This window comes from Apium graveolens, chromosome 5 (genome assembly GCF_009905375.1).
Source record: "Apium graveolens cultivar Ventura chromosome 5, ASM990537v1, whole genome shotgun sequence".
NCBI classification, from domain to species: domain Eukaryota; kingdom Viridiplantae; phylum Streptophyta; class Magnoliopsida; order Apiales; family Apiaceae; genus Apium; species Apium graveolens.
In genome coordinates, this window is record NC_133651.1 from 223,412,124 (window position 1) to 223,438,427 (window position 26,304).

The window sequence follows — 26,304 nt, forward strand, 5'->3', positions numbered from 1 at the left end:
AGTCTATTACGTGAACCCGTACCTACGATAAAAAAAATAAATAAATAAATATCATATTAAGCAATTTTATCTTAAATTTATCATTTAATCATTATTAACAATTTATATAACATTTCATAAATTAATTAAATCAAAAAAAATTAATACACATTAAAATATTAAAATTGTGCACTTAATTCACGAAAAACACATTTATTGCAATAATTAACATACAAAATATTATTGATACACAATAATTTTCCAAATTAGTATATTCTTTCCACAAATGCTCAATTAATGTATTCCTAAGTGTAATATGTGTCTCTTATTTTTTATTTTAAATTTTAATTAAATTATATTTTCTCATTATTTTAATTTTTATTTTAAAAATAAATTTTGTTAACTATTAATTATATTATGTTATTAATTATATAATTAAATAATCAAAAATCAATTTAAAATCACATAAACTACAAATAACAAAATTATTATTTTATATTAAATCAAGTGATCCAAATTTAGATCAGTGAACAGTAGTAGTGATCCAAATCCAAATTTGAATCACCATTTAGATCACCGTTAAAATGGAATTTGAGGTAATCTGCCCCAAATTTGGATCTTTGATCACTGTTGTATTTGCCCGGACATAATATTCTGCAAGACTCGCGACAAAAGATATCATATCGAGACTCTAGTATGGAAATTATAACTAGACTTGTCATGGAAACCAGAAATGAATTAACAAATATGAAGGTAGAGAAGCAAGTGTTCACCCTGTAGGCCTAAACCCCCCTTAACAGGGTCTGTGAAATCAATTACTATCGTATAAAATCAGTAAGAAAAAGATGTCAACACTAGATATCTTTCAGAGGTACAAACAAGGAGACAGATACTTGATAAATACATTATACCTTGGTAATCACTATTCACTCCATGGATTCCTGATATGTCAGAATTGGCGGAGACTAGAAAGAGCTAACACCAAGGTCTAAGCAACCTCTTAAACAAGACTCTTAGCTAGTGATAAATATTAACCTCTTAAACAAAAGTAACACAGACGAGATCTTGGAGACAAATAATGTTATAATACAATATATATAATCAGAGTTGAATTCAGGAAAGAATCGCGGAAGCATCAAACTCAAACATAGTTCTACTGTCGCAGAGCAATATCCAATAACCCCTAGAATTATATTCACAAGACTCTTTCCAATTGCCTCTTGCTGAGACAAACATGAGTCTAGAGTACAGCCACAATTTAAGATTAGCGTCCCCTCAATGTGCCAGTCTTCTTGCATAGGAGAGCTCTAAGCATCTTCATCAGGTCATAAAAAGAAAGCTAGGCATTTAAAATCAGAATGTCGTCCCTGTTCAATTCCCAACAAATAACACGGCCTATTTTTTGTTCTATTAGACGATCCAGATACCAGTTCTTTAAGGACCCTGGACAGCTAAACTGATCCAATGACACCAACCATCTAAGGTCCATCTAACAACCATATATCAAAACCTGACTTGACTATTTACACAATTTTCACATTCACATGTACATGTCAATTTCTTTCCATATAACATGTACACTACACTTAAGTTCTTAATAGAGTCTAATTTGCCAATTAACATCCATATTTACGCAGAAACAAGCAGGAGGCAGAACAATAAATTATCATAGACACAATCCAAAGTTCCTGAAAATTAAGCAAGTAACCAATGCCTCTAAATCCAGAAGAAACAAAGCATCATACATTTCAATTTAACATACATAACATTTCTATATAATAATCAAGTAAAATTACAACAAGATCATTTCAATTACAACGATTAAACAGAAATTAACAACAGAAAGTAAATGCACAAATCGTAAACACCGAGAAATCAACAAAATCAATCCTGATTCTTCAATTCCCAACGAATAACACAGCGTTCCATTAGACGATTTAGCTACAAGTTCTGGCTTAGCTATCTACACAAATATTCAACATCCATACGTCAATTTGTTTCCATATAATACGTGTATCACACTTAAGCTCATAATTGAGTCTAATTCACCCAATTAAAAAGCGCATGTACACCAAAGCAGAAACAATTAAATATCAGAAACACGATCACATTTCTCCAAATATTAAAGAAACGTAGCATCACACAATTAAATTAAACCTCCATAACATTTGTAAGTACTCAAATAAAACTACAACAAGAACATTTTCATTACAACACTAAAACAGAAATTAACAACAGATTGAAATCGAAAATAAAACTGAACAAATCGTGAACACCGAGAAATCACCAAAATCAATCCTGATTCTTCAATTTCTCAAGACGCTGATTCAACTGCTCAATCTGCACCACCAATCTGGTAACTGTAAAAAGCAACCAGTAAAACAACAAAGCCGAAGCAATCAACAACGCATTACGCTGACTCTTAATCATCGATTTCTGGTGCCTCAAATGCTCCGTGGGCGTGCACGATCCAGGCGATTCGCAACTCGGACGAGTCTCGTATTTCCAGTAAATATCCATCAGTAAAAACAAACAGAAAGGAACAATAGAGAGAAACGGTTTGAGAAGATTACGTGTCACGGCAACGAGGCCTTTACGGAGGCCGTCGAGACCTGGGATTGTTAGGAGGAGCACCATTACGGCTTCTGCGGCCGCGGCGTAGCCCAGAATAACCCATTCTAACGCCATTACAAGTTCTGGAAGGGTTCTGAATGTTGTGTGAGGATTGGTTTTGTTGAGGAGGATTTGAGAAGGGAGAGGAAATTAAAGGAGGATGAATGATGGGGAAGGTTCAAGGTGCTGCTGACACGTGGAGTTTAGTTTCTTTTCAGTGTGACACGTTTCTTTGTTCTTGTTCTTCTTTTTCTATAAAAAAAAAAAATAACAGTCTTGGGACTTTCAAAGTTTCACGGATTTGTTGTGTGAATCTGCCAGGCACTTTTTTTTAATAGCTCGTTCATTCCGATTTGGGAGTTTGGAGAACTCCAGTAAGCTCCTCACTAAGTGGTAGTTTGCTATTAGGAGATACGTGGGACACTAATTAAAACGCCGTTAGATGGTTCGATAGGAAGAGCCGCCGCCTCCCCCAAAGGTTTGTCCATTTTCAAATAAATCGAGGGGCTTTTACTGATTTTTTTCAGTGGAAAGTCTCGATCCATTCATTTTCTTTTATTCTCGTTAATTTATTTTCAATAAAATTCAATTCTTTTGGGTATTTGTGTGTCTCTCCTCTTAGAGTGTGTTTATGTCTCTCATTTTGGAGTGTTTGTTATGTTTTTGTTTAGTCATGTTTGGGTTAATCTGGTATTGGATCTGTTGAGGACGAAGTTGCTGATATTTTTGGTGATCTGCAAAACCTGTATCGAATCTGGGACGGTGATGATTATTGCAAGAACTCACCTTTCACAACCGAAGATTGTTCATCTTTTATGGGTTTACACTTTCAGCATGTCTATAGCTGATATCCGGCATGTAGATAGCTGGGGTGCCTTCGGCATGTATATAGCCGGTGTCCGGCATGTAGATAGCTGGGGTGCCGTTTCTCCAATCTCATTTTATGCGATTGTTGTTTCTGAATATTGGGCTAACCATAGTTTTTACGTGATATGGTCAATTGCGATGTTGTTATCTTCAGAGATGTTGGTGCAATTTGGATCGCCTGAGATGTCTTTGATTTTGTTTTTAGCTTCAAAAATTATTAAATTCTATTTGTTAAACGATCAGGAAACAAATCATCTAATTGATTTTAGTATGTTATTTGTTTTATCACCTGGTTGTATCGACAGTTTGGGGTTTGTCCCGGCTGTATTATATTCAATTTAATGAAAATTTTCTGTATTTGTAAAAAAAAATGTGGTAGTTTGCTAAATTTTAAAATAAGTAATTTATAATTTAAAATGAATAAATAACTTATATGTAATAGATAAATTAAAAATTATAAGTTATATAAGTGTTTGGATAACTTTACTTAAAATCAGAATTATTTTTATTTAAATAAATTAAAACAAATATTTTTTATATACAATTATCTTATTTCATGAGTTTTGAATTAATATAATATTTATAAACATATATTTTAAAATTAAAGTTAATAAAAAAAAATCAAAATAAGTTAAGAAAAAGTACGTTATGGCTAAAATTTAACTTATCAGCTTATAAATTATAAATTCAACTTATAAGTGGGGTCAATAAACACTGCTCAATAAGGTGTTACTAACTTATAAGCTAAGCTTATAAGTTGTCACACAAACGGGCCCCAAGTTCGTAAGTTAAAATTTGAGAAGGATGTAATAAAAACTCACTCCAAACAAACTCTTAAACCTTCCTAAAAAATTTAGCATTCTTTATATCCTCTTCATTTGTAGGAGTCTCTCTCCCCGCTCTATTTCATTTTTTTTTAATTAATATACATCTCTTCCTTTCAACTTTCTCCCAATTTGAATTTACTTTCTTAAAACATTGATGTACATTTAATAATAAAAAATAACTTAAGAGCCATGGATAAAGATGATGTTGAAGATAATTATTAATTTTTATATCTTAAATCATTAGGATGCAATAAATTGTATTATTTTTAGCAAAAATTTTAAGAGATCGTTGGAGTTGCTTTAATCGGGTTAAAATTTAGTTTGTTCGTGGATATTTGAGATCAAATCTAAATTTGACTTTTTCAAATTTATATTATTTTGTTTTAAATTATTTTGTAAAAAAGATCAAACATGAAGTTGTATATTTTTTAATTTTTTTATTTAAATATTGACATTTACCAAAAATGATAGGTGATTTAATATTAAAACTTATTTTTTAATTATACTTTAAAGATCATTAGACAAGCAACTTATATTTAAACTTTATTATTCGAATGTGTTATTAAACTATTAGTATTATTAAATAATTTTATTCTTTATTAATATATAACTATATATGAGAGAAAAAATAAAAAAAAAATGATAGTCGATTATTTATTCGAGTACTCATTCCAGATATTATTCAAGTTCCGAGTGATCATTTTCCCCCAATAAAATCGAGTCAAACCAATTTTCGATTTTTAAAAACCTTGGTTAATATTATCTGATCACTTAAAAAATACTCCCATCGTTCCTTTTTAGTTATAACATTTCTTTTTTTATTGATCAAATAGACCATTTTCTGACCAAATATTGAACATCACTCATATATTATTAAAAAAATAAGAAAATAAATAAATTTAAATGTACTTTCAGTGATATAACTTTTTTATTTTTCCAAAAGTCAACTCTATAAAAATTATCTAAAGGGATTACCATTTTGTATATAAAATTTTAAAAAAAAAGTATATATTATATCACATATATCTGAGCCCATTACATTATACTCATGGGTTTTACTTAAAAATATTTGTATTTTACGGTTAAATCACCTCGATATTCGAAAATATCTAGGATAACGAACCCTTGAATCTAGAACTTGTTCGCTCGTAAGAAATTTTGTTATTTCTTCATCTCCAAAAAAATAAAAAATTAAATTTAAAAACCAAAATCAAGAAAGTGGGACCCAGAACCTCGATTACGATATTCACCGGTAATAGAGATGGGAACAATCATGTTTGTTCTTCTCCGTAATCCACAACACATAATAATGATAAAATAACACCAATTTATTGGAAACCCATTTTTTCGATAATCATTATTTACATTGTATAAAGAATATGAAAATCCAAATACTTTCTTAATTCAAAATTTTCGAATAAGATCTCGTTTATTAAATATAAAACAGAGAAAAGAAAAGTATTGCAAAATATGTTGGGTATTTGATCGCCACATTAAAAAAAGCCACTTAACCTTTGTTCAAAATTGAAATAAGGATAAGTTCTTGCACGAGATTTGGAGTGATGAACATAGTTTTTTATTATATGATCCAGTCTGATTTGCAATTGATTTTTGGGATACTGTTTGCAGATATGGAGATCACCACCCGGGAGCAGCGGTTACTGTTAGAATATTAATTTAAATTTTTAAGCGCCTCTCTCTAACACCTTAAAATTTTAAAATGACTTATTTTTTAACATGGTATCACAGCTCACGCTGGCAGGACAATCAAAATTCGACTCCCTGCCACCCCCGACATTCTAACAATTTATTATGAACACGAAAGGCATGCCCCAGAAATGGGCGCCCGTGATCCACTATTCGACCCATAAACGGGCTCTCAAGTGAGGGGGAGTATTAGAATATTAATATAAAATCTTGTAAAATGTCTTTCTCTAACACCTGCTTTCTTAACAGTTACTATTAATAATAAAATAAAATATTATATTTTATTTATTATAATACCTTTGTCTAAAGTCTAATAAAGTTGATAGTTAAATGATCATAAAATCTTGATTAATCTATCTATCTATTATCTAATATATATATAATACAACAACAGGGGGTTTGATGAGCAATTTAATTAATATGACGATTATACTCCTACATTAATCTCTATATAATATTTATTTCACCTCATCATTCATTTATTAGGAATTATTAATTGTTTTGTTATTAATATGTGCATACATACATTAATACATACATACATACATGCATACATGCAATAAATCTTTATATATATATATAAATTAATACATGCACACATGCATATTTACATATATACATACATATATACACACATACATACATACAAACAAACATATATACATACATAAATATATACATGCATGCATGCATACACACACATACACACATACATACCCATATATTCTTATTTGTCATCAATTTAATATCGTTCTTTAACATAATAAATGACCAAATATTATATTAAATTATATGAAATAAAATATAAAATAAACTAGTTATGCACATATGTACGATTTATACTTCACTATTAATAATTATGTGACATATATCATATACTCCCACCATCCCATAGGTTGTTAACATCGTCAGGGGGTTGGTTGAGCAAATCAATTCATATGACAATTATACCCATAAGTTAATATCTATATAATATTTAATTCACATCATCATTCATTTATTAAAAATTATCAATTATTGTATAATTAATATGTGCATACATACATAGATATATGCATATATATATATACATGCATACATACATACATATATAAATACGTGTATATATATACATACATATATACATATATATATACATACATATATACATACATAGATATATACATACATACATACATATATATACATACACACATACATACATACATATAATAAATACATATATATAAATTAATACATGGACAAATACACACATACAAATTTGTATATTCTTATTTGTCATCAATCTAAACTCGTCCTCCAACATAATCAAATGGCGAAATATTATATTACATTAAATGAAATAAAAAATAAAATAAACTATTTATACAAATTTTGTTAGTGTGTGCGCCCTAGAGACAACAGTATTATGTATATGTTATGTGATATTTGGATTATTAATTATGACTCTATGGATTAATCTTTAGTAATTTATTATATCTTTATTTTCTGCGATAAAATGTTAGATTAATAAATGTCCTCGGAACATGATATGTAAATCTATATCTCTAAGTACGTGACTTAGACATGAGATTATGATAATAGTATTGATATTCTTGAAGGTCCCTTGTTAAGTATTATTGCTAAGGGACGATAATAAATATATTGAGACTAGTGTGTTTGTTGACTGATGATCACATCACATTGATCATAGGTATGGTAATACTAAAGTCAAAACACAGGCACATGTATTAGATACATGGTGCTGGATTGACCCGTTATGAGATATTACATGTTTATAGTGTCATAAGTTAATCTCATAGTGATAATGATGTATTGGTCCTTAGACTTGAAGTCATTATATTTCTATACGAGAATTAATATACTTTGATACTATTGAAAGTTATCCTTGACCGGATAATAATAAAAGTAGACAATGGGTATATTATGAATCGTATCAGAAATATGAATGATTTAGATGAGATTTAGCCCTCATATATTAAAGGAGTGATATTATTGGCCTCTTGATTGAGTAAGACTATAGAATACAAGGTCGTGCTCAAATACTGATTTGTTTAATAGTTTACTCATTGATCAAGGAAACAAGGATTAAACGTTAACAGAGGATGACACAATGCATGCCTCGAGTTTGATCTATAATATAAGGCTAAAGGGATTATATTACATTGTACATTAATCACAAAAGGTTTAATTGAATCACCAATTATTATTATTACTTGGGTAGCAATGATGTATTACTAGATGCCACTCATTGTTTTATATTTTTATTATTAGAAAATAAAATTATTGCCAACGTAGTAATAACCTAAAGGGTCACACACAAAGAACGTTTAAAACGAAGTGTTATTTAGTTTATGAATTTAAATATTTTATTATTATTAATTCGAATTTAATAATTAAGTGAGACTTGATCAATTATATTAGAAATTTGAATTTAATAATAATAAATAAAACCCGAAATTAGAATGGGTTATTTTCAGAAGCCCATTAGATTTAGGGTTAGGCCTTAATCCTCTCTCCCCTATATATATATTAAGATGTATCATTTTTAGGGTTAGAAATCATATTACTGTTTTTAAAACCCTAGCAGCTCTACATCTTAGAGAGGCTAGAGAAATAGAGAGAGAGGAAGAGACCAAATCGGCTAGTACAGGCTCCGGTGATCGTTGGACGATCGGACGTTCGTGTGGATACCTTGGAGGGCAGATCTTCGCAAGGTGGGCTATTGTGATTCATCAAGATCAGAACTTCCATTAAAATCATACTGAAAGCTTTATTAAGGTACATGATCCTATTCTCCATAATTATCCAGTCATTATACATAGATCCTGCGGTTGGGATTCAAATTTTTTGTTTTTTGTTGCATTTTATTAGCTGAATTTTCTAAAAGATTTGCATGATTTATACTTCACTATTAGTCATTCTATGACGTATATCATATACTTCCAGCATCTCAAAGGTTGTTAACATCGTTTCTAGACACATAGATTAAAAATATGAAATATGTTGAAGGAAAATTAAGAAAGCGGGGGTAAAATTTTGGTGACATTATAAAGATAATATGTTATTTCAAAAAATATTAACAATATGTTGGAACATCCAAAAATAGAAAGTTATTGGGACAGAGAGTATCATATGTCATTCAGTGATTAAACTTACAATACTAACGTCAATTGCCTATAAAGTATGACCCATCAATCACATTTCTAACACACAAACACATTAAATAATTAAAAAAAATATATATATTTAGAATGATTGAGATACATCATATAATCACTTGTATTTATTTTACTTTCTAAGCATTAACATATTACAAATATCATTTAATTATGAAGTGTCAAAAAATCTATACTAACATAATTTATTACTTTATGCGGATGCACAATTGCAAATAGACCTCAATCACTCATGTTTATATGCATAATCAAATAAATAATTCATCTATTAAGTAACAACATAAATATATCGTCAACAAATACAGTGAAAGTAGTTTCAATTAGCACAATTTTGAGTATGCATGTGCATTGCATAGATTATAGAGCTAAAAAATAATACAACTTTTCTCTCCATAATATACCACCCAAAGTATATTACGAAGTTTCGAATGGTTATGAGATTGTTGGATCTTTTTCTTCCACCCGACAACGTATTTACGGTTGCAGAGCATTTGCAATATGTTAGATGTTTCACACTTGAACTACTTGGACATGTTGATATTTTCTGTGATGGTGTGTCCACATTCCGCGTTCGTGCATTTGCTGACTCGCTCTTCCAGACTCCCATTGCTCCAATTTCTAATGACAATTTTAGTTATATTACTTTGATAAATTCTGTTATGTTTCAATTTAGGATTAGGATTGTTATATTAATTATATGATGTAACTGTGTTCAGGAGTGTTTGTATACATGAGGATCTTTTTTTAGGATTGTTTGTATAAATTATATTCTTCTGCCTATATTTTGTTGTTCCACATTGTGGGGGCCATCCATGGCACTCACAATGTTGCTTTTTAGTTTGTCGTACAGCCTTTTCAAGTAGATGCTGAGTATGAACATGGTGTGGTAAGTAGGATTAAAAAAATCCTCCATTTCAAGTCTAATAATTGTGAGACCTTAGACTTGAAAACCCCTGAAATATGCTTTTATAATTTCTGTTTACTGGATATCCATGTGGATTATCGGAAGCTTTGTAAAAAGTGGGTAATAATGAACTATATTAATTCCTATGTTGGGTTGCGTTGTTGGAAGTTGGAAATACGTAATCGACGTGATCGTAAACGAACTACCCAGAAAGGATAAAGATTTTCAGGAAATCCAAGCAACAGCTTAGGGGGAGCAATAGAATGATCAACTAGTCAGAAACAACACCTCATTGTAAATCAAGAGGACACAACATGAATATATCTGCTGAGACAAAGGATTTCATGCCAATATTATTCCCATAATCTAGTTCTTAAGTGATCCAGGTGGTGGAGTAATGATTAACAGGGCTACCGAGTATGAATGATTATTTCTCTAGTTTTCTATCTGAGAAGAAACTAAGAAAATTACAGAAGCTCTGATAGATCCGGATTAATTGGGTGATTGCAAAGCAAGATGAACTCAATCAGACAGAAAGCAGATTATAGGGAAGCTGGTATCCAAAACCAAATGACAATACTGTAATTGGTACAAGGACAACCAAAAGTCAAAAGTGGATGACAATGGTATTGTTACGAGAGACAAGGCCAAACTCGATGCTAGGTTATTAACTGAAAGCAGTATCTAGCAGAAAGCACCAGTGACGAGACTCGAGGGCATTACGACATATCAAGCACCAGATGCAAATTCAAACCTGGAATTGGACTCTGATAAATGTGTACATATGCACTCCTAGTTGGTGAGTCAAAATTAGAAAGTCAATGCACAACAGTTCATGGACTTTATAGTTGCAGATCAATTGGACTTTGTATATCTCTTCTTCACAAGCTCACTTCAGTTTGGTATGAACTAGTATCTTACTCTAGAAATCGTCAAGGACATGGTATGGGACTCTAACTGAAGTTGTAGTTAAATATGAATTAGTAGAGTCATCATATTAATAACTCTCTTTATCACTAGGCACAAACATATTGAGTTATATGTGCTATTGTTAATCCCAGAAAATCTAACAGTTGAATTACAGAAGGGGGGTTGAATGTAATTCTTGATTTCTTCTTAATTTTAAGAACTTCTCTAACAAATATACCTAATAGTGTTTGAATATGCAAACGTGCGGAATGGAAGTATTGATGTATTCGAAACATAAAGTAATTTAGAGACAAGTATTTAAAAACTTTCCGGTGGATTAAACTTATCCACCAGATATATATATATATATATATATATATATATATATATTTCGAGAAATATGTGATACAAGGATTGTACATAACTGCTTACAAGTAGAATCACAAAGAACAGAGAAATTCTTCACAGATACAACTTTTTCTATTTCTCTAGTTGATTGCTTGATATACTACTAGCTAGTCTTGGTTTATATATTACCAAGATACAAGTGAATAAGACAAACTAATAAAACAAAATGTGCCTTTGTCTAATCACATGCTTCTCCATTTCTCCATCCAGTATATTTGATTTTCTTTAAGCATGGAAATGGAAATGCTTCTATGTTCTCTAAAACCTGATTACAGGCTGCCATATTCCTTTTATGTGCAATCAACCCATGTGACTATCAAGTCACTGTCAACTCCTGTTTAAAATTCGTCATCCGTTGAGAATCAGTTGGATCATCCGTCGAAACTCCAGTGAATCATCCGTTAAAATATGACTTTGGTCATCCGTCGAAGCCTTGTGAAGAACATCCGTTGAAAGTGTTTCCATAACAGTTGACTCAATTTCACTTATGTAAAATTACAAGGCATCTAATATATTCAATTTGCCAATCTATTTTACATATCATTCTTGCAGTCAATATGACTTAGAATGTCCTACAACTTCTAATCTTTTAAGGCATTACAATACACAGGAATGTGCTACAACATACTTATTAATATATAAGCTATTCTTTCAATGGATGACAAATAGGATCATCCGTCGAAAACTACAATTACACTTAAACAAATTTGTTAAGGTGTTTTTGTAGCATAAAATTAAGTCTACAACATGTTCCTAACAACTATGATATAATGATAATGTTATATGTTGGTCTACTAACAAAAACTTGTGCAAGATTATTTGATAAGTAATTGCAGAGTAGGTATGGAGGAGCATGTTGGAAAGGTTGTAATTCTATTTGGAGTTACGAAAAGTAAACCAAAAGAATGAAGAAACCACTAAAGCTTGATCAATACAACTCAGGTATAATGACAATCTATAGAGGTATGACAAGCTCACTCTTTTACTCAAATGCTAACAGAGAACATGTAATGTTCTCAAGATGCCAATGTACAAGGTTCCAAGTAAATCCTAGAGAATCTAATCGTATAGCTATTAACAAAATTTTTAGATATCTAACGAGATTACCAACTCTTGGAGTATATGTAATATCTGGGATATAGCGTGTAATTATTTTTATCAATAAATAATTATTATGTGATTATTATGTGATTTCTGGTGAACTATTTGATGATTGATAATGATATTTAAATGTTTATATGTGATAAAATGTGAGTATTCTAATTTTAATATGTCTAGAATAAAGTATAGATAATTTTGGTATTTTTCTATTAATTTTTTGGATTGTTATATGATTTTATAAAGCATTTATAAATTTAATAATTACTTTATGTATAATTACAAAACTATTTTATAAAACCGAGAATCGTCCAACTTCAACCATTTTTACAACACGAAACTCTTCGGAAAACTCATTCCTAAACTAATCTGATTATTACAGATTTTTTTTCGTGTTTTGACTTTTTCGATCCGGAGTACGGTTTGACCCGTACGCGTCCCGGCGCAAAATTTTCGATACGATAATCATTTTTATAGATCAATAAAACTCGTATTCTCGAAAGAGGGGATGTTATTACATTATCTTCGTATAAAGTGTTTTATAAGAAGCTCGGTTTTGATAATTATCTAATACGAGTATTAAATTGGATCATTTTTGCAGTTACTTAGCGGCTAAGTAACTTATTTTTCGATCCAATACGATCCAACATGTATTAATATTCCATAAATATAAATAGCCTTTTTCTTATTTCATTTTATTCATATAATCATTATCGAACAGTACAAACATAGAATTTACAAAGAAAAACCCGTAAAATCGTCGCGTTCTTGAGAATCGAACTTAAAAATGAAAGCGTTTTCGAATCGGAATCAAGCGTGCCATATACCGAATCGAAGCTCTCGAAAAGCTCTTTCAGAATCAATCATCAGTTTCAGTACAAAAATCAAGGTTATTTTTCTATTTAATTATTTAAATTCGAATTAATTAAATATTAATATATGAAATTTTGATTTTGATATTGTTGATATGATTTGATGATTGTATCTTGTAGATACTTTTGTCCTGATCATTTTGGTATATTATATGATGAATTTGGAGTTCAATAACATGTAGAAAATTGTGTTTGATTTTCGGATTAATGAAATTAGGGTTTTAAAACTATGAATGTTCTTAATCGAATTTGAGAACTTTTGATTTGTTGATTCTGGGTTTGATTGAGTTACATCAGTTAATATATCGTTTCAACACGAGTTGATTCATGTATTTATTTAGTACGTTGGATTACTGGAAGGCGTGGCCGGAAAAGCTAGAAACCCAGCCGGCTTTAATGTCGGCTTCACCGAATTTTCATTTCTGGAGGTGTTCTGCTGCAGTAATTGCCATAGCTAGACTTCTGTTATGGTTTTAAACAAAACCCAATCGAAAAATAGGAAGAATCGTGGCATTTTAATTAATATCGCGGCTCGCCGGAAAATTATCCGGTCGCCGGATTCTTGAAACCGGCCGGCCGGGGCTGGTGTTCTTGTTCGACCCGACAACTCGGTTCTCGACCAGATTTTTAAACCGTTTTTGATCTATTTTCCCCTATTTCAAATCTAAAAATCTGTTAGTGCAATTCTAATTTAAAAATAAATCAAAATTCTGTTTTTAATTTCTAAAATTTATTTTGATTTTAAAATTCAATATTTATTATTCTGAAAATTATTTTTAATTCCCAAATAAATCTAAATTATTTAATTAATTAATTTTAGTTGATAATTAATTATTTAATTAGTCAATTAATTTAAATATTAATTGATTAATAAATTTAATTAGTTATTAATTAATTTTAATTGAATATTAGTTAGATTTAATTATTTGTTTCAATTTAAAAATTCTAAAAAATAGTTTCGAGCTTTAAAATATTATTTTAAATTATTTTCAAGGCTCAATAATTATTATTAAATGATTTTAAAGTCAGATTCGGGTATTCGAACCTTATAATTTAAATATAAAATGATTCGACGACCCGTTTTAATTCCAAAAAATGTTCAAAAATTTGTAATAAATACCTGGAAAATCATTTTAACCCTGAATCTTCTTTGAAAAATTATTTTGATCGAATATCTTACATGCTATGTGCTACGAGCTATCTGATTGATGTGTTATATGCCTAGGTGGTTATTGTTTGACTGTTTTGGTCATAAATTTCGATCCATAAATCGGATTTGGGTAAAACGAAGGATAAATAGAAGCTTATGACGTCTATGTGACGATTAGAATAATATGAGATTGAATATTGATAGATACTTGTGATGCCCAGCAGAGTAAACGTGGCATAAAAAAAGAAAGACAGTGATCAGTAAATAGAACTGAAGCGTAGAAAAAGAAAGCAAATGATCGGTGAATAGAAGCAATGCATAGAAAAAGAAGATAAGTGATTATTGAGTAGAACGTTAAACGAATGCAAGTGAAGTTGGAAATTATCTGTGATAAGGCAAGTACTTCTGAACCTTCTTCGAGATATATTGCAAATATTTCTGAACTTTCTCATAACATGTTGCTAGTATTCAAAATAAGTCATGTTTTATATTGCAAGCGCTTTAAACTATTCGACCTTGAACCCTGATCATATCATTGAACTTGAGATATAAGCTTTATTTCTTGTAAACCACCGACGGTTGATTTCCCAGATATTAAACCATACAAATACAATACTACTCCACAAATACATACACACCATAAACTAAATACTAAAACAGAATGACTTGAGCATACAGAAACTTATATACCCTATAATACCCTATGACATCAAAGATCTATACCCTGTTTTATCATTGAAACAATATTCATCAGATACCTGATATTTCAACAGACTTGAAGACGTTCTTCATATATATACCTTGATATACCCTGGTGATACTTATGAAATGTCTTATGCTCCAAGATAAATGCTTTATCAATGTTAATTATGATTATGTTTTATTGAATTACAATGGTTATCATATTGAATCATTTTAGAATTGGATGGTTTTATAAATGTGGACCAGATTCGTGGTCATAGTAGGCCAATGCGTGCCTTGAATCCAGTATAGAGATCAGAGCTGTGTGCTTTGCTCGGGGTTAGTGCGTGACTGACCAGCAGCCTAACCTTGGTTTTTAAAATGAAAAGTGAATATCCAATTCTAATCATTGCTTATCCAGAAACTTGATTCTTCTAAATCATTTCAATTGATCATTGTTTAACCTCAGTTATTGCTATTATGACTTGCTGAGCTAGTTAGCTCACTATTGCAAATCTGTTTATGTTATTCCATAGTTAAAAAAGAAATGGTTGGTAACGAGGATTCCCAGACCAGTGTACGAGCTAGGATTCCAGGTTATGTTGGATCGAGATAGCAGGAACTTTACGTTTAGTTTTGAGTTATTAAGCTTGTAAGAATATTTTCACTTTCAGTTGTAAGTTGAATTAGTTGAGATTTGGTATGATATAATAAAAGTTAAAGTGGTGGCTTGTTTTCATACTTTAAACTGTTGTGATCCGTGGTTATGATAAGTAGGGTCATTGCATATATTACTTTCATAAACAGGTTTATATATTGGGGGTGTGTGTGTGTGTTGTGAACCTGAAACTTCTGACCCGGGTTTGGAGGGCGTCATAGTATAGTACCCTAAAGATATTATACTTAACATGTTTGGCTGTATAGATATAGATTACACAGGTTGTAAGAAAGACATGAGAAGCATCTCTGAAACTGTTAACTTAAGTGACATGAGAAGCATCTCGGGAAGCTGTCAACTTCATGGAAGAAGATTGATTTCTTGTTATGATGAGAACCAACTTCAAATCCAACAACTCTGTGGAACACTCTATGACAAGGCCTTGACACCAGGTTTCATTTCTTCGAGAGCATGTCTTTCAGTCAAAAAGTTACTTGCAAAAACATGAACTAAATCATTTGATAAAGTTAATTTTTCAAGACTAGTTTATAAGTGTGGGATATCATTCATTATATATTAGTTGGAAATCCCATCTGTTAGGAATTCTTTATATAAGTTCACAAGTATTAAATCTTCAATATTTAAAGAACTTGTGAATTTATCAGTGATCCAGTACCTCGGACTTAGTGCTACTATCTTGATTATTATGATTATAATGTCATATACATTTGTGGTAATTAAGTATTATAGCATTAAGTTTGAATATTATTTTAATTGATTTAAATTATGATGGTAGACAATTCCATTCGATATTAGTCTCATAATTTAAATTATATTAAAATAATATGCAACATAGTTATTTGTATCATGAACGAATAATTGTGATACTTTTAGTATTAGTGATGTTATTTAGAATTTTTATTCTAAGTAATCAATGCTTATTTCTAAAATCAATAATATTGAAAGTTGAAGTATTTTTTAAGTTATTTGTATAAAACTCTCAATATTTTATATGCTTAGAAAGTATTTCTAAAATTACTAATTATCCAGAAAGTGATTGCCATGTGTATAACTTTTATATTCTATTGGTAATTATTCAAGGATAATTATAAATATTTAAGTGCTAGTATCTAACTCATAGATATTTAGTATTTAGTTATTTATTATTTATTTTAGGAAGTTTGGATAATGGAAATTGAAGCAAATCAATGATTTTATTTGCTCCATAATTCAAACTAACTTAAAATAAATAAGCAGCATGATTGATCATAACAAAATTTGTTCACGATTGATATCTAGTATTTTGATTGTAACTAAACTGTTATAGGTTAATTGTGAGACTTTGGTTTCGTGAATTTATCAACTTATATCTCCAGAATTCACTGAAATCAGAATCATGATTGTAGCATGATTAGCTGTGTGTTAATTCTTGACTTATATTAGTTAATGATATTTAGTTAAGAGTTTAACTATAAACTAATTGTAAAGTATTAAGTATTTGTGGCATTACTTAGAACTCCTCTAAGTAATCAATGCTTATCCTCAATCACTTATACGAATATAAAAGGTGTGAAAATATTTCTTAAGTACAACTATGTCCAATGTGGATAATACTTTATTAAAAGTAACCATATGTTGTCCAATTAGAATAATTTTTATACTTACATGCAAATTCCTGAATGCTTTGATATAGATGCAATACTCAATGAATCAAAGTATATGGAACTTAAAATATTTTTCTAAGATTGCAAAAAAGACAATGTTGGTTAATGTTGCTTTATTTATCGAACCAATATTGTTTGAGATATTATAGTTGTTAGGTGTTCAATGAATCAAAGTATATGGAACTTAGAATATTTTTCTAAGATTGCAAAAAAGACAATGTTGGTTAATTTTGCTTTATTTATCTAACCAGTATTGTTTGAGATATTATAGTTGTTAGGAGTTAACAATTGTATAATATATGAAATTGAATGCTAATGTCTATTTGATAGATAATTGGTATTTAATTCATTGATATTTTAATTTAATATATTTAAATTATGATGTTAGACAATCCCATGTCAAATTAGTTTCATAATTTAAATTATATTAAAGTCGGTTGCAACATAATTATTGGTATCTAAAGTAGTTGACAAGTATCAGTCAATGATATATTGTTAATATTTTTTTGCAGATAATTGTGAGATTTTAAGTTCTAGTGAATTTATATGAGTTGCTATATCTGACATATTCACTATAATTTGAAATTAGTAGCATAGTCATTCTTATTAAGATTATTTTTCAATAAAAAATGTTGTTGATAATAATTTTATAATGATAGATTATGGAGCTTTTAACATGAATGAGAATTGCTTAGACTTTATCCTAAGTGAACAATGCTTTTATAAAAACTCATTCATATTAAAAGAAAAAATCTTTCTTTCTCTTCTTGATACTGCTAGGTCATGAGTCTGTGCCTTTTCATATTAAAAGACATGATTATTTATCTATTTATGCATAAAAACAAACTCGTGCACTCGAACAGTTTTAAGAGAAAAATCAAACTTCTTTCTATAGTTGTGATTACTTATTTCATGAAAATCTTTGTGAGATCACTATTGTACATCATTTTTCTTAAAAGATTCAATGCATGATTTTTATTCATTATATATTAATGTGCATTCTATCTATTTTGTGCTATATGTTTGATAGTGCAGGTTCAGCCTCCAATGGCCTTCTTTCATTTGGTAGTCATGAGGTTGAAAACCCACAATTTCTATCCCAGACTGTAAAGACAAACACGGAAACAGAACCAACCAACACTCTCTTACCAGTAAAATGAAGTATGAATGCGCGTGAGGGAGAAATTGCCTTAGTGCACCATATATGGAAGGTTCTGAAGTCAACCCAGAAGCCCTGTCTCCTACAAAGTTGAGTAGTATCAAACTGAGATAACTACTAGCCCCTATACATCTTCTCAAAAAGATATAATGGATGAAAAGGCATAAAAATAGTTACTAGATTTATCCTCTCAACAGGGTGCGTCTATTGAAATTCTCCTATTGGCCAGGGTATCCGATGTAATGTCACCACCTCAAACATAAACAATTCTTGATGTACAAGGAGAGGTACACACACAAAGGAAGAGTTGACAGAAATAAGAGTTTCAACCATTTTAAAGTCAGATTTGATTGTTCAAGGTTCTTTAATGGACCAATTACCTTTAAATGTGTTAGGAGATGATACTGATCCAATAGCCATATATCAGTGCTCAGTGTCTACCTCCCTAGGCTTAAATCCCCTGGATGCATCTGTGGATAGTGGGTTTGACCTAGGTGCAGATCGACAACTTGTGGACAATAATTCAGATTTATCTGATGAGTCACAAGGAAATGTCCTCATAGACATTAGAAGGAAACTTTGATCTTTATGCTTAATTCTTTGGATCATTGTTTACCTTCCCAAAGTTCAAACAAGGAAATCTCAAAAGGAAACTAGCAACTTGTAGATTATGACTCAGATTCATCTGACGAGTATAACGAGGATGGGGATTTGCGAACTTCCATTGCACCACCTGTGACCTCCTTAAGGATGGCTAAGGTGATTTTCCTTGCATATACAGCTGGATTTTGGAGCTATGAGAGGAGTGATACACTTGTGAGAATGAGTGTAAACACGAGTGGAGAGAAGAGTGAAACACTTGTGAGGTACACAAAACAGAATCACACACTCAGAGTGAGGAAGAAAGAGAAACACCATATCCCATTCCATATCCCTAAACATGGTTCATAATGTTCAATCTTTAGACAGATGATTCCTAGGGATCCAACTTGATACTTCGGGCCTCGAATCTGTTTATGATTGGAACCTAACTCTTAGGGACCTAACATTTACAGATTGGAATCAAATAGTTGGGGCCTAACAATTGTGATCTTATAGTTGGGAGGTATACGGAGTTGGGAAGATTGGTTAACAGGATGATCAACGGTGAAGTCATTCTTGTAGCATTTCAAGGGACATGGTTGATCAGACTATGACTTGTTATTTTTTTTCCAACCAAGTGAAATATGAGAACTCCTTCAGACGATAGCATTCATTCCTTCTCTAAAGGGATAATTGACAGTTTAAATAACAGTTTGGAGGATTCCTCAACTAAGAAGGAGAAGTAGCAGGCAGGTGGAGCAAGGTAAAATATATAACCACAAAACCATTATTGTTTGAAACTACGAATCCTATTATACGGGAGAGGTGGTAAACACGAAGGTGATTTCCTAGCTATCAGAAGAAGTGGATTGGTTCATAACTATTCTTCATAAGGGGATAAGCTGTTTCTAAAAGGGGAGTACCATTGGTTTTTATCTACGGATCCTATTGTACGGGAGATGTGGTAAACGAAGGTAATCTCCTTTAAACAGTTGACTCTCATAGGGGGAGAATCAAGAGAGATATGTGCTTCTCAACAGGAAATGTGATTGTACAAAAGAAGCTGTTGATGATTACTTCAAGACTGAGAAATGTTATCTGGCAGAGATTTGAAGAACAAGTGAAATAAATATGAGACTACTTGAAGATCAGTTCAGTGCTAGAGGAACAAGCATCTTTCATCTCAGTTACTCAAGAAATCTGGAAATGCAGAATTTGATCCAGAAAACCAGTAACATTATTTACAAGTCTTGGTACTTTACTTTTCCTAAGTTGTTAGTTGAGTTATCCTCTCTATTTAATTTGTTTGTTAGGTTTAACAATTAAATAGTGGGAGATTGTTGGTGAGATTGTGAAATTGTATGAACAGTAGACATGATAACTCAACACGAGAACAACACTAGAACCAGATAGGTAAATAATACTACGTCTATACTAGAAATCAGAAAGAAATGAAGACGAGGCAAATACAAAGAATCAAAAGATTAGAAAAAGGCTTGAAGTCTGTTTACAGGTCACAGTAAGAAGTTCATTAATATGTTCATGCCTTAATGAAGAATAAAGGTTAAAGACTTTCAAGGTTTTAGAAATATTGAAGATTCAGTGTAAAAGTGCCACCAGAAGATTTCAGTGTATCAGCATTGATAGAAGATAGACAGTGTTCGAAGCATAGGAATCTGAAGAATTAAAGATATGGTATAGACAAGGGTTAAAGAAGATAGCTGCAGTCTTGAAGTTATACTCATTGAAAGGAGTTCATTTATATGTTCAAGCGTCGGTGAAGAACAGTGAATGAAGTATTCAAGATTGTAGTAACAATGAAGACGTTGTCTAAGTTCCAGAAAAGATTCCAGTGAAAGTACATTTGTTTATTGACAATCAGTGTTCGAAGCAATGAAGTTGTTTCAAGCTTAACAATGAAATCAAGGCCATAATACGAAGACCTGAATCAGAGTTAGCCATCTGTGAACCAGACTAGTTGCACAAGGCGTTAACAGCTCGTGACAGGAATCTGAGTATTATTTGTAGAAGAATTGTTAAGTTGAAGAGCGTACTTGGATTGAACGTTTATCTGTTAAAGTACGAGAAGAGGTGTGTAGAGTATACAGCTAAACAGCTCGAGGAATTGGCCAAGTTTAACTTAGCTTAAACAAATTTATTTAATGGACTTTAATATAATTTATTTAATAAACTTAGAATAATATATTTCATAAATTTTAAATAAGCTTATTTTATAAATATAAATTATTTTATTTATATAATTTATATTTAAGGTTATTTTATAAATTAATTTAGTTAAAATTTAAACTTAAATTAAAAAAGAAAAAGAAAAAGGGAGGTGGCCATTTTGTTTTGTTTGTTTACAAGGGAAACTAAGTACTAGTACTTCCATTCTGGTCTCCATTGAACATACATGGATGGGTACTAGGTCGCAAGCTAGGAGTTATAAAACAAAACAAGCACCAAGGCCTTCTAGTCGCCAGCAAGAATAATGAATAATTATTTTAAGTGCTAGAACTCCTCTTATAATCGCAAGTAAAAGAAAATAGTCCTTGGTCGCTAGTCACTTCTCTGCCACAACTTTATTGTACAATCAATTAATTTATATGGTTGATTTTTAGCCACGTATTGCAATTGATATAAAAACTACACGCAAGCAACATCAGATTTAACAATTCAGTTTGTATTGTTCTGTTCATCTTCTCTCTCAAAAGAGCTGAAGAATTGAAGCAAAGAGAGACAGAAGAGATACACACTCAAATTTATATCCGTTAATCTTCTCACCGGAGTAACGTTATAATTCCAAATTTAACTCTTGTATATTCATAGGGGTTATTATAAACGTTACCTGGTAATTAAATCCTTAGACAAACAAAAGCTAAATCTTTGTATAGGATTTAATTTGTTGATCTGTAGTAGCTAGGAACTTTGTTGTTCTTGGATTGTATCCGGTTAATTTATTTACCAAAGTGTAGCAACCCCTCATGGATTTATATATAAATATATATTTCCTCGAATATTTTGTGTTCCTCATTTTATTATCCCAAACACTATCCACCTCAAGAACATAGAACCACTAACCTAACACTAAATTATTTATCCGCAAAGATTTGAATAAATTTTTAATTTAGTGAGTATCGTATTCAACCCCCCCCCCTTCTAAGATACTTCGGGACCTAACATGTACAAATAAATTCAAATTCAAATTAAGACAAAGATCAATGAACTTTCATCTATAGAAGTACAATACGCACTTATAAGTTTTGTATGACTTATCAATCACATTTTTATCACAACAAATACAGGACACCTTTTGAACATACAAACAAATAAAATAATTATGCACAAATCAATATTTTATAAATATTTAGAGAATGTTCATGCATCACACTAGCTAAAGATTGTGTTATATATAGGTAATGAACCTCGGAGATATCTTGTTAGTATTTTCTCTATCGTCCTAAGTGAGTTATATACCATTCTATTTCTCAAGTGTTGTTTTCTTTGAAATATATGGTAGAAAATGAAAACAGACACACATATAATTTTTTCTTATAGCCTTCATTAGATATATGATCATGTCGGTTTATATTGGTGTTTAGCTGAGACCTTACACGTCACAACTTGAAAGAATGGTAGCGATTAAAGGAGATAATCCTAGTAAAGTTTTTGTATCAAATGAAATTAAAAGGAGCATAACATGTTCAGAACTATGTATTTTTTAATATTGAATGAGAGATGTGAAAAGTTACTAAGGTCAAGAATAAATATTCAAATAACAATCAAAAATAAAATTTTAAGCACACAGACTACTATATTCTGCAGTATCTCAAACAATCACAAACACTTTACAACAACCCTCATGGATCACCCTTAGCAGTGGTCAACAAAAAATACCACAAATATTTTATAATAACCCTCATGAATCACCATTAGCAGTGGACAACAAGACATACCACTTCCGACCTCTATTGTTTCAGCTTAATGTCAAATTTCCAAGAATACGTTCAACCCACAAATCACTAAACCCCAAAAATAACTTACATACACAAACAAATACGTAATAAATCTACCGGGCAACGATATACATATGTTGTCAATAATTGCACTTAAAACAAATACTCGCAATAACATTGCAGCAACAACATAAATACTCATGCTCATATACACAAATAAATACATTATTTGTTCATCAGACATCAACATAAATATAACGTTAACCATTATAGTTGAAAATAAAATTTAATTCACGCAATATAGAGTATGTTCGTGCATTGCACATGCTATAGATCTAGTTTATACCAATAAGAGAACATTCCCAAATTTTAGGTCATCTATATTATATTAAAAGGTAGATAATATACCATTCTCATCCTAATACACTAACCACATTTACTTAATAATCATAATTTAAGTACATGATTACATAATTTAGGTGCACAAGGTGTAAGAGTGTTTTTAGTAGACCTTTGCAGACTGTTAGGTTTGCTGTCCCATCTTAGGTAAATGGCAAGTGGGAGGATCACTTTGGTTTTGGTTAGGAAAAAAATTTGGTCCCGATACTTATGGGTTATCTGGAAATTCCATCTCGGAATTGTGATCTGTAATAATAATAAAGTTGGTTATGTAATTTAAACTTCTGGTTGGTAGTTGTAGTCTTGTTTCATACCTTATCATGTAAAGATCTTGTTATGAGTCTCAGGATTCGTTATTATATTAATTATGTTGTTTAATATTTTTGTTGTGATCCTTAAATCAGTACACCGGATTTGAGGGCGTCACAAAAATAGTTTTAATTAGCATAATTTAGAGTATGCACGTGTATTGCACGAGTTATAGAGTTAGTTTAAATGAAAAAGGCAAATTGATTAAAAAATTTAGAGAAAAAAAACCATCCTTTCTATTGCATGACATAATGTGTATCGAGAAAAAGGTTCCTAAAGTTAACCTTGGGAAAATTATTAAAATTATTAGAATTTTGCATATAAAAGTTGGATGATATTTTTGTAATAATAGAATAAATACCCGAAATTTACAAAAGTAACCTTAAATTTTTATCGAAAATTCGCTTAATTGTAGATAATTATCTAAAATTAATTTTAAGAATTTTAAACCCACACGTATTTATCTAATTTGTTTCTCATAATCTATACTTTGCCATACTATAATAACCGGAATGGAGTATAATTTGTAGTTTGGTTAACCCCTCATTTTGGTTATCCATTTCCATCACGACTGTCAGCTCTTCTTCATCAAATAATCAGAGTCGTTAGATCCAAATACTAAAAAAATACACTTCACAAGTTCTCAGGTTCGAATCCCGTCAACAACAAATATTCATATTAATATTATAAAGATACATATAAGTTCTCAGGTTTGAATCCCGTTAACAACAAATATTTATATTATTATTTATAAAGATGCATATAACTTTTCAGTTTCAAATCTCACTCACCAACAACAAACATTTAGATTATTATTTATGAATAAGATCGCATCATTCATATACTATTTATACTATTTGAACCTAACTTGAAATTGTAATTATATAATCATTATTTAGTATTTAATTATTTATATAGAATTTTTAATAAAATTATAAAATAGAATTAAAAATATATAAATATTAACCAAGACCTGTGCATCGCATAGACTGTAAGCTAGTATTAAATAATACGTATTCATCACATTTATTTCTCACAATTAACTTCACCAGATATATACCTAACATTCCGATGTTTGTTGGAGTGAGGGTTACGATATACACATTTGATGCACAAAATCTATCTACATAATAAATTATGATTCCATTTCAAGCCTTTTTTATAGCCCATACCATGAACCTTCACACATATTTACATACTATACCATCCATTTAAACAGTTAAAACACTACAAAATAGAAAACACACGCTTTAGTATTACCCATTTACCCTTCACAAATATTTTGGTACCTGTTCATCATTTAGAAAGCAAAAAATCAGTTTCCCACACTTCACCCGGTCAATAAATAAATGAATAAAGGATACCTTATTGTCCTTCCAAGTACAAAAAGCTGTGCGAACCGTGTGAACTCCTCTTTTATTGTCACAATTTTTTAAATTTCAAATTCTAATATTCCATCTTTTATTAACCGCAACTCTATACACGTGCAAAAATAGTGATTTAATACCTATTTTATAATCAAATCAAAACACTACTCCCACTGCAAACATCGAAAATCGTTCACTAATTTAAAATTCAAAATTTGAACTCCATTACATATTTACATGTTATATGTACAATTTATTTTTAAAACTCTCATTTCATATCTGTTTTTCTTCTCTTCACACCTCTTTGATTTAGACACTTCATTTCTCTTTCCGATCTCAAGTTTAAATATTGCAACTATCCATTGTCGTGTGTTTTATATTTTCTTATACTAATTTCTTCTTCTATTTCAGGTGTTCCTGCTTCCATTTTCTACTAAAATACAGGTATTGTATCAGCTCGAGCATTTCTCCACTGTTATTTTGTTGGTTTAATATGTGCTTTACTAATTGTTTATTATTTTCTAGTAGGTCAGGAGTTTTGATCATCTAAAACTTGACAAATTTATTTCATTTCAAATCTTCCATCTGTTACCACCACACCTAACACATCCTTTCTTCTCTTGCAGTGCACATACTAGCAGGTTATTTCATTTGAATTTTTTTTGCTTATGTTTATTTTTTCACGCATGTTCAACTTTGGTATTTTTCATGCAGGTCAGAAATCACCAAATCTTAAACTTAATGAATGCTGAATATTTCAGTTTGATCGTGATAAATTTTTTTATTTAAGTCTGTGCTTACTAATCACTTTACTTTTAAACTTATTTGAAAAGCAATTTATGTAGTGTTCCTTGAAAATAAAACGTAGGTATAGGTGAAAAATAAAGGTAGTTTAATTCTTCTGACAAAGAGAATTCTTCAATTATGAAGATCATACCATATGTTTAAGCACTTTAGTAATTATCATCATCTTAAAATGATGAATCTCGAAATTCCAAACTTATCTTATGTGAGAA

General features: G+C 30.5%; 1 protein-coding gene across 1 annotated transcript; it reads right to left on the reverse strand.

The window, feature by feature from the left end:
• Positions 1-2,072: 2,072 nt before the first annotated feature.
• Positions 2,073-3,004, reverse strand: LOC141661622 (uncharacterized). The gene has a single exon (XM_074468627.1). It carries the CDS (start codon positions 2,665-2,667, stop codon positions 2,272-2,274), a length of 396 nt encoding a protein of 131 aa, XP_074324728.1. The 5' UTR covers positions 2,668-3,004; the 3' UTR covers positions 2,073-2,271.
• Positions 3,005-26,304: the final 23,300 nt, after the last annotated feature.

What these genes read in the sequence shown, in the direction of transcription:
- LOC141661622 (XM_074468627.1), bottom strand. Translation starts at nt 2,667, where the DNA reads ATGGCGTTAGAATGGGTTATTCTGGGCTACGCCGCGGCCGCAGAAGCC.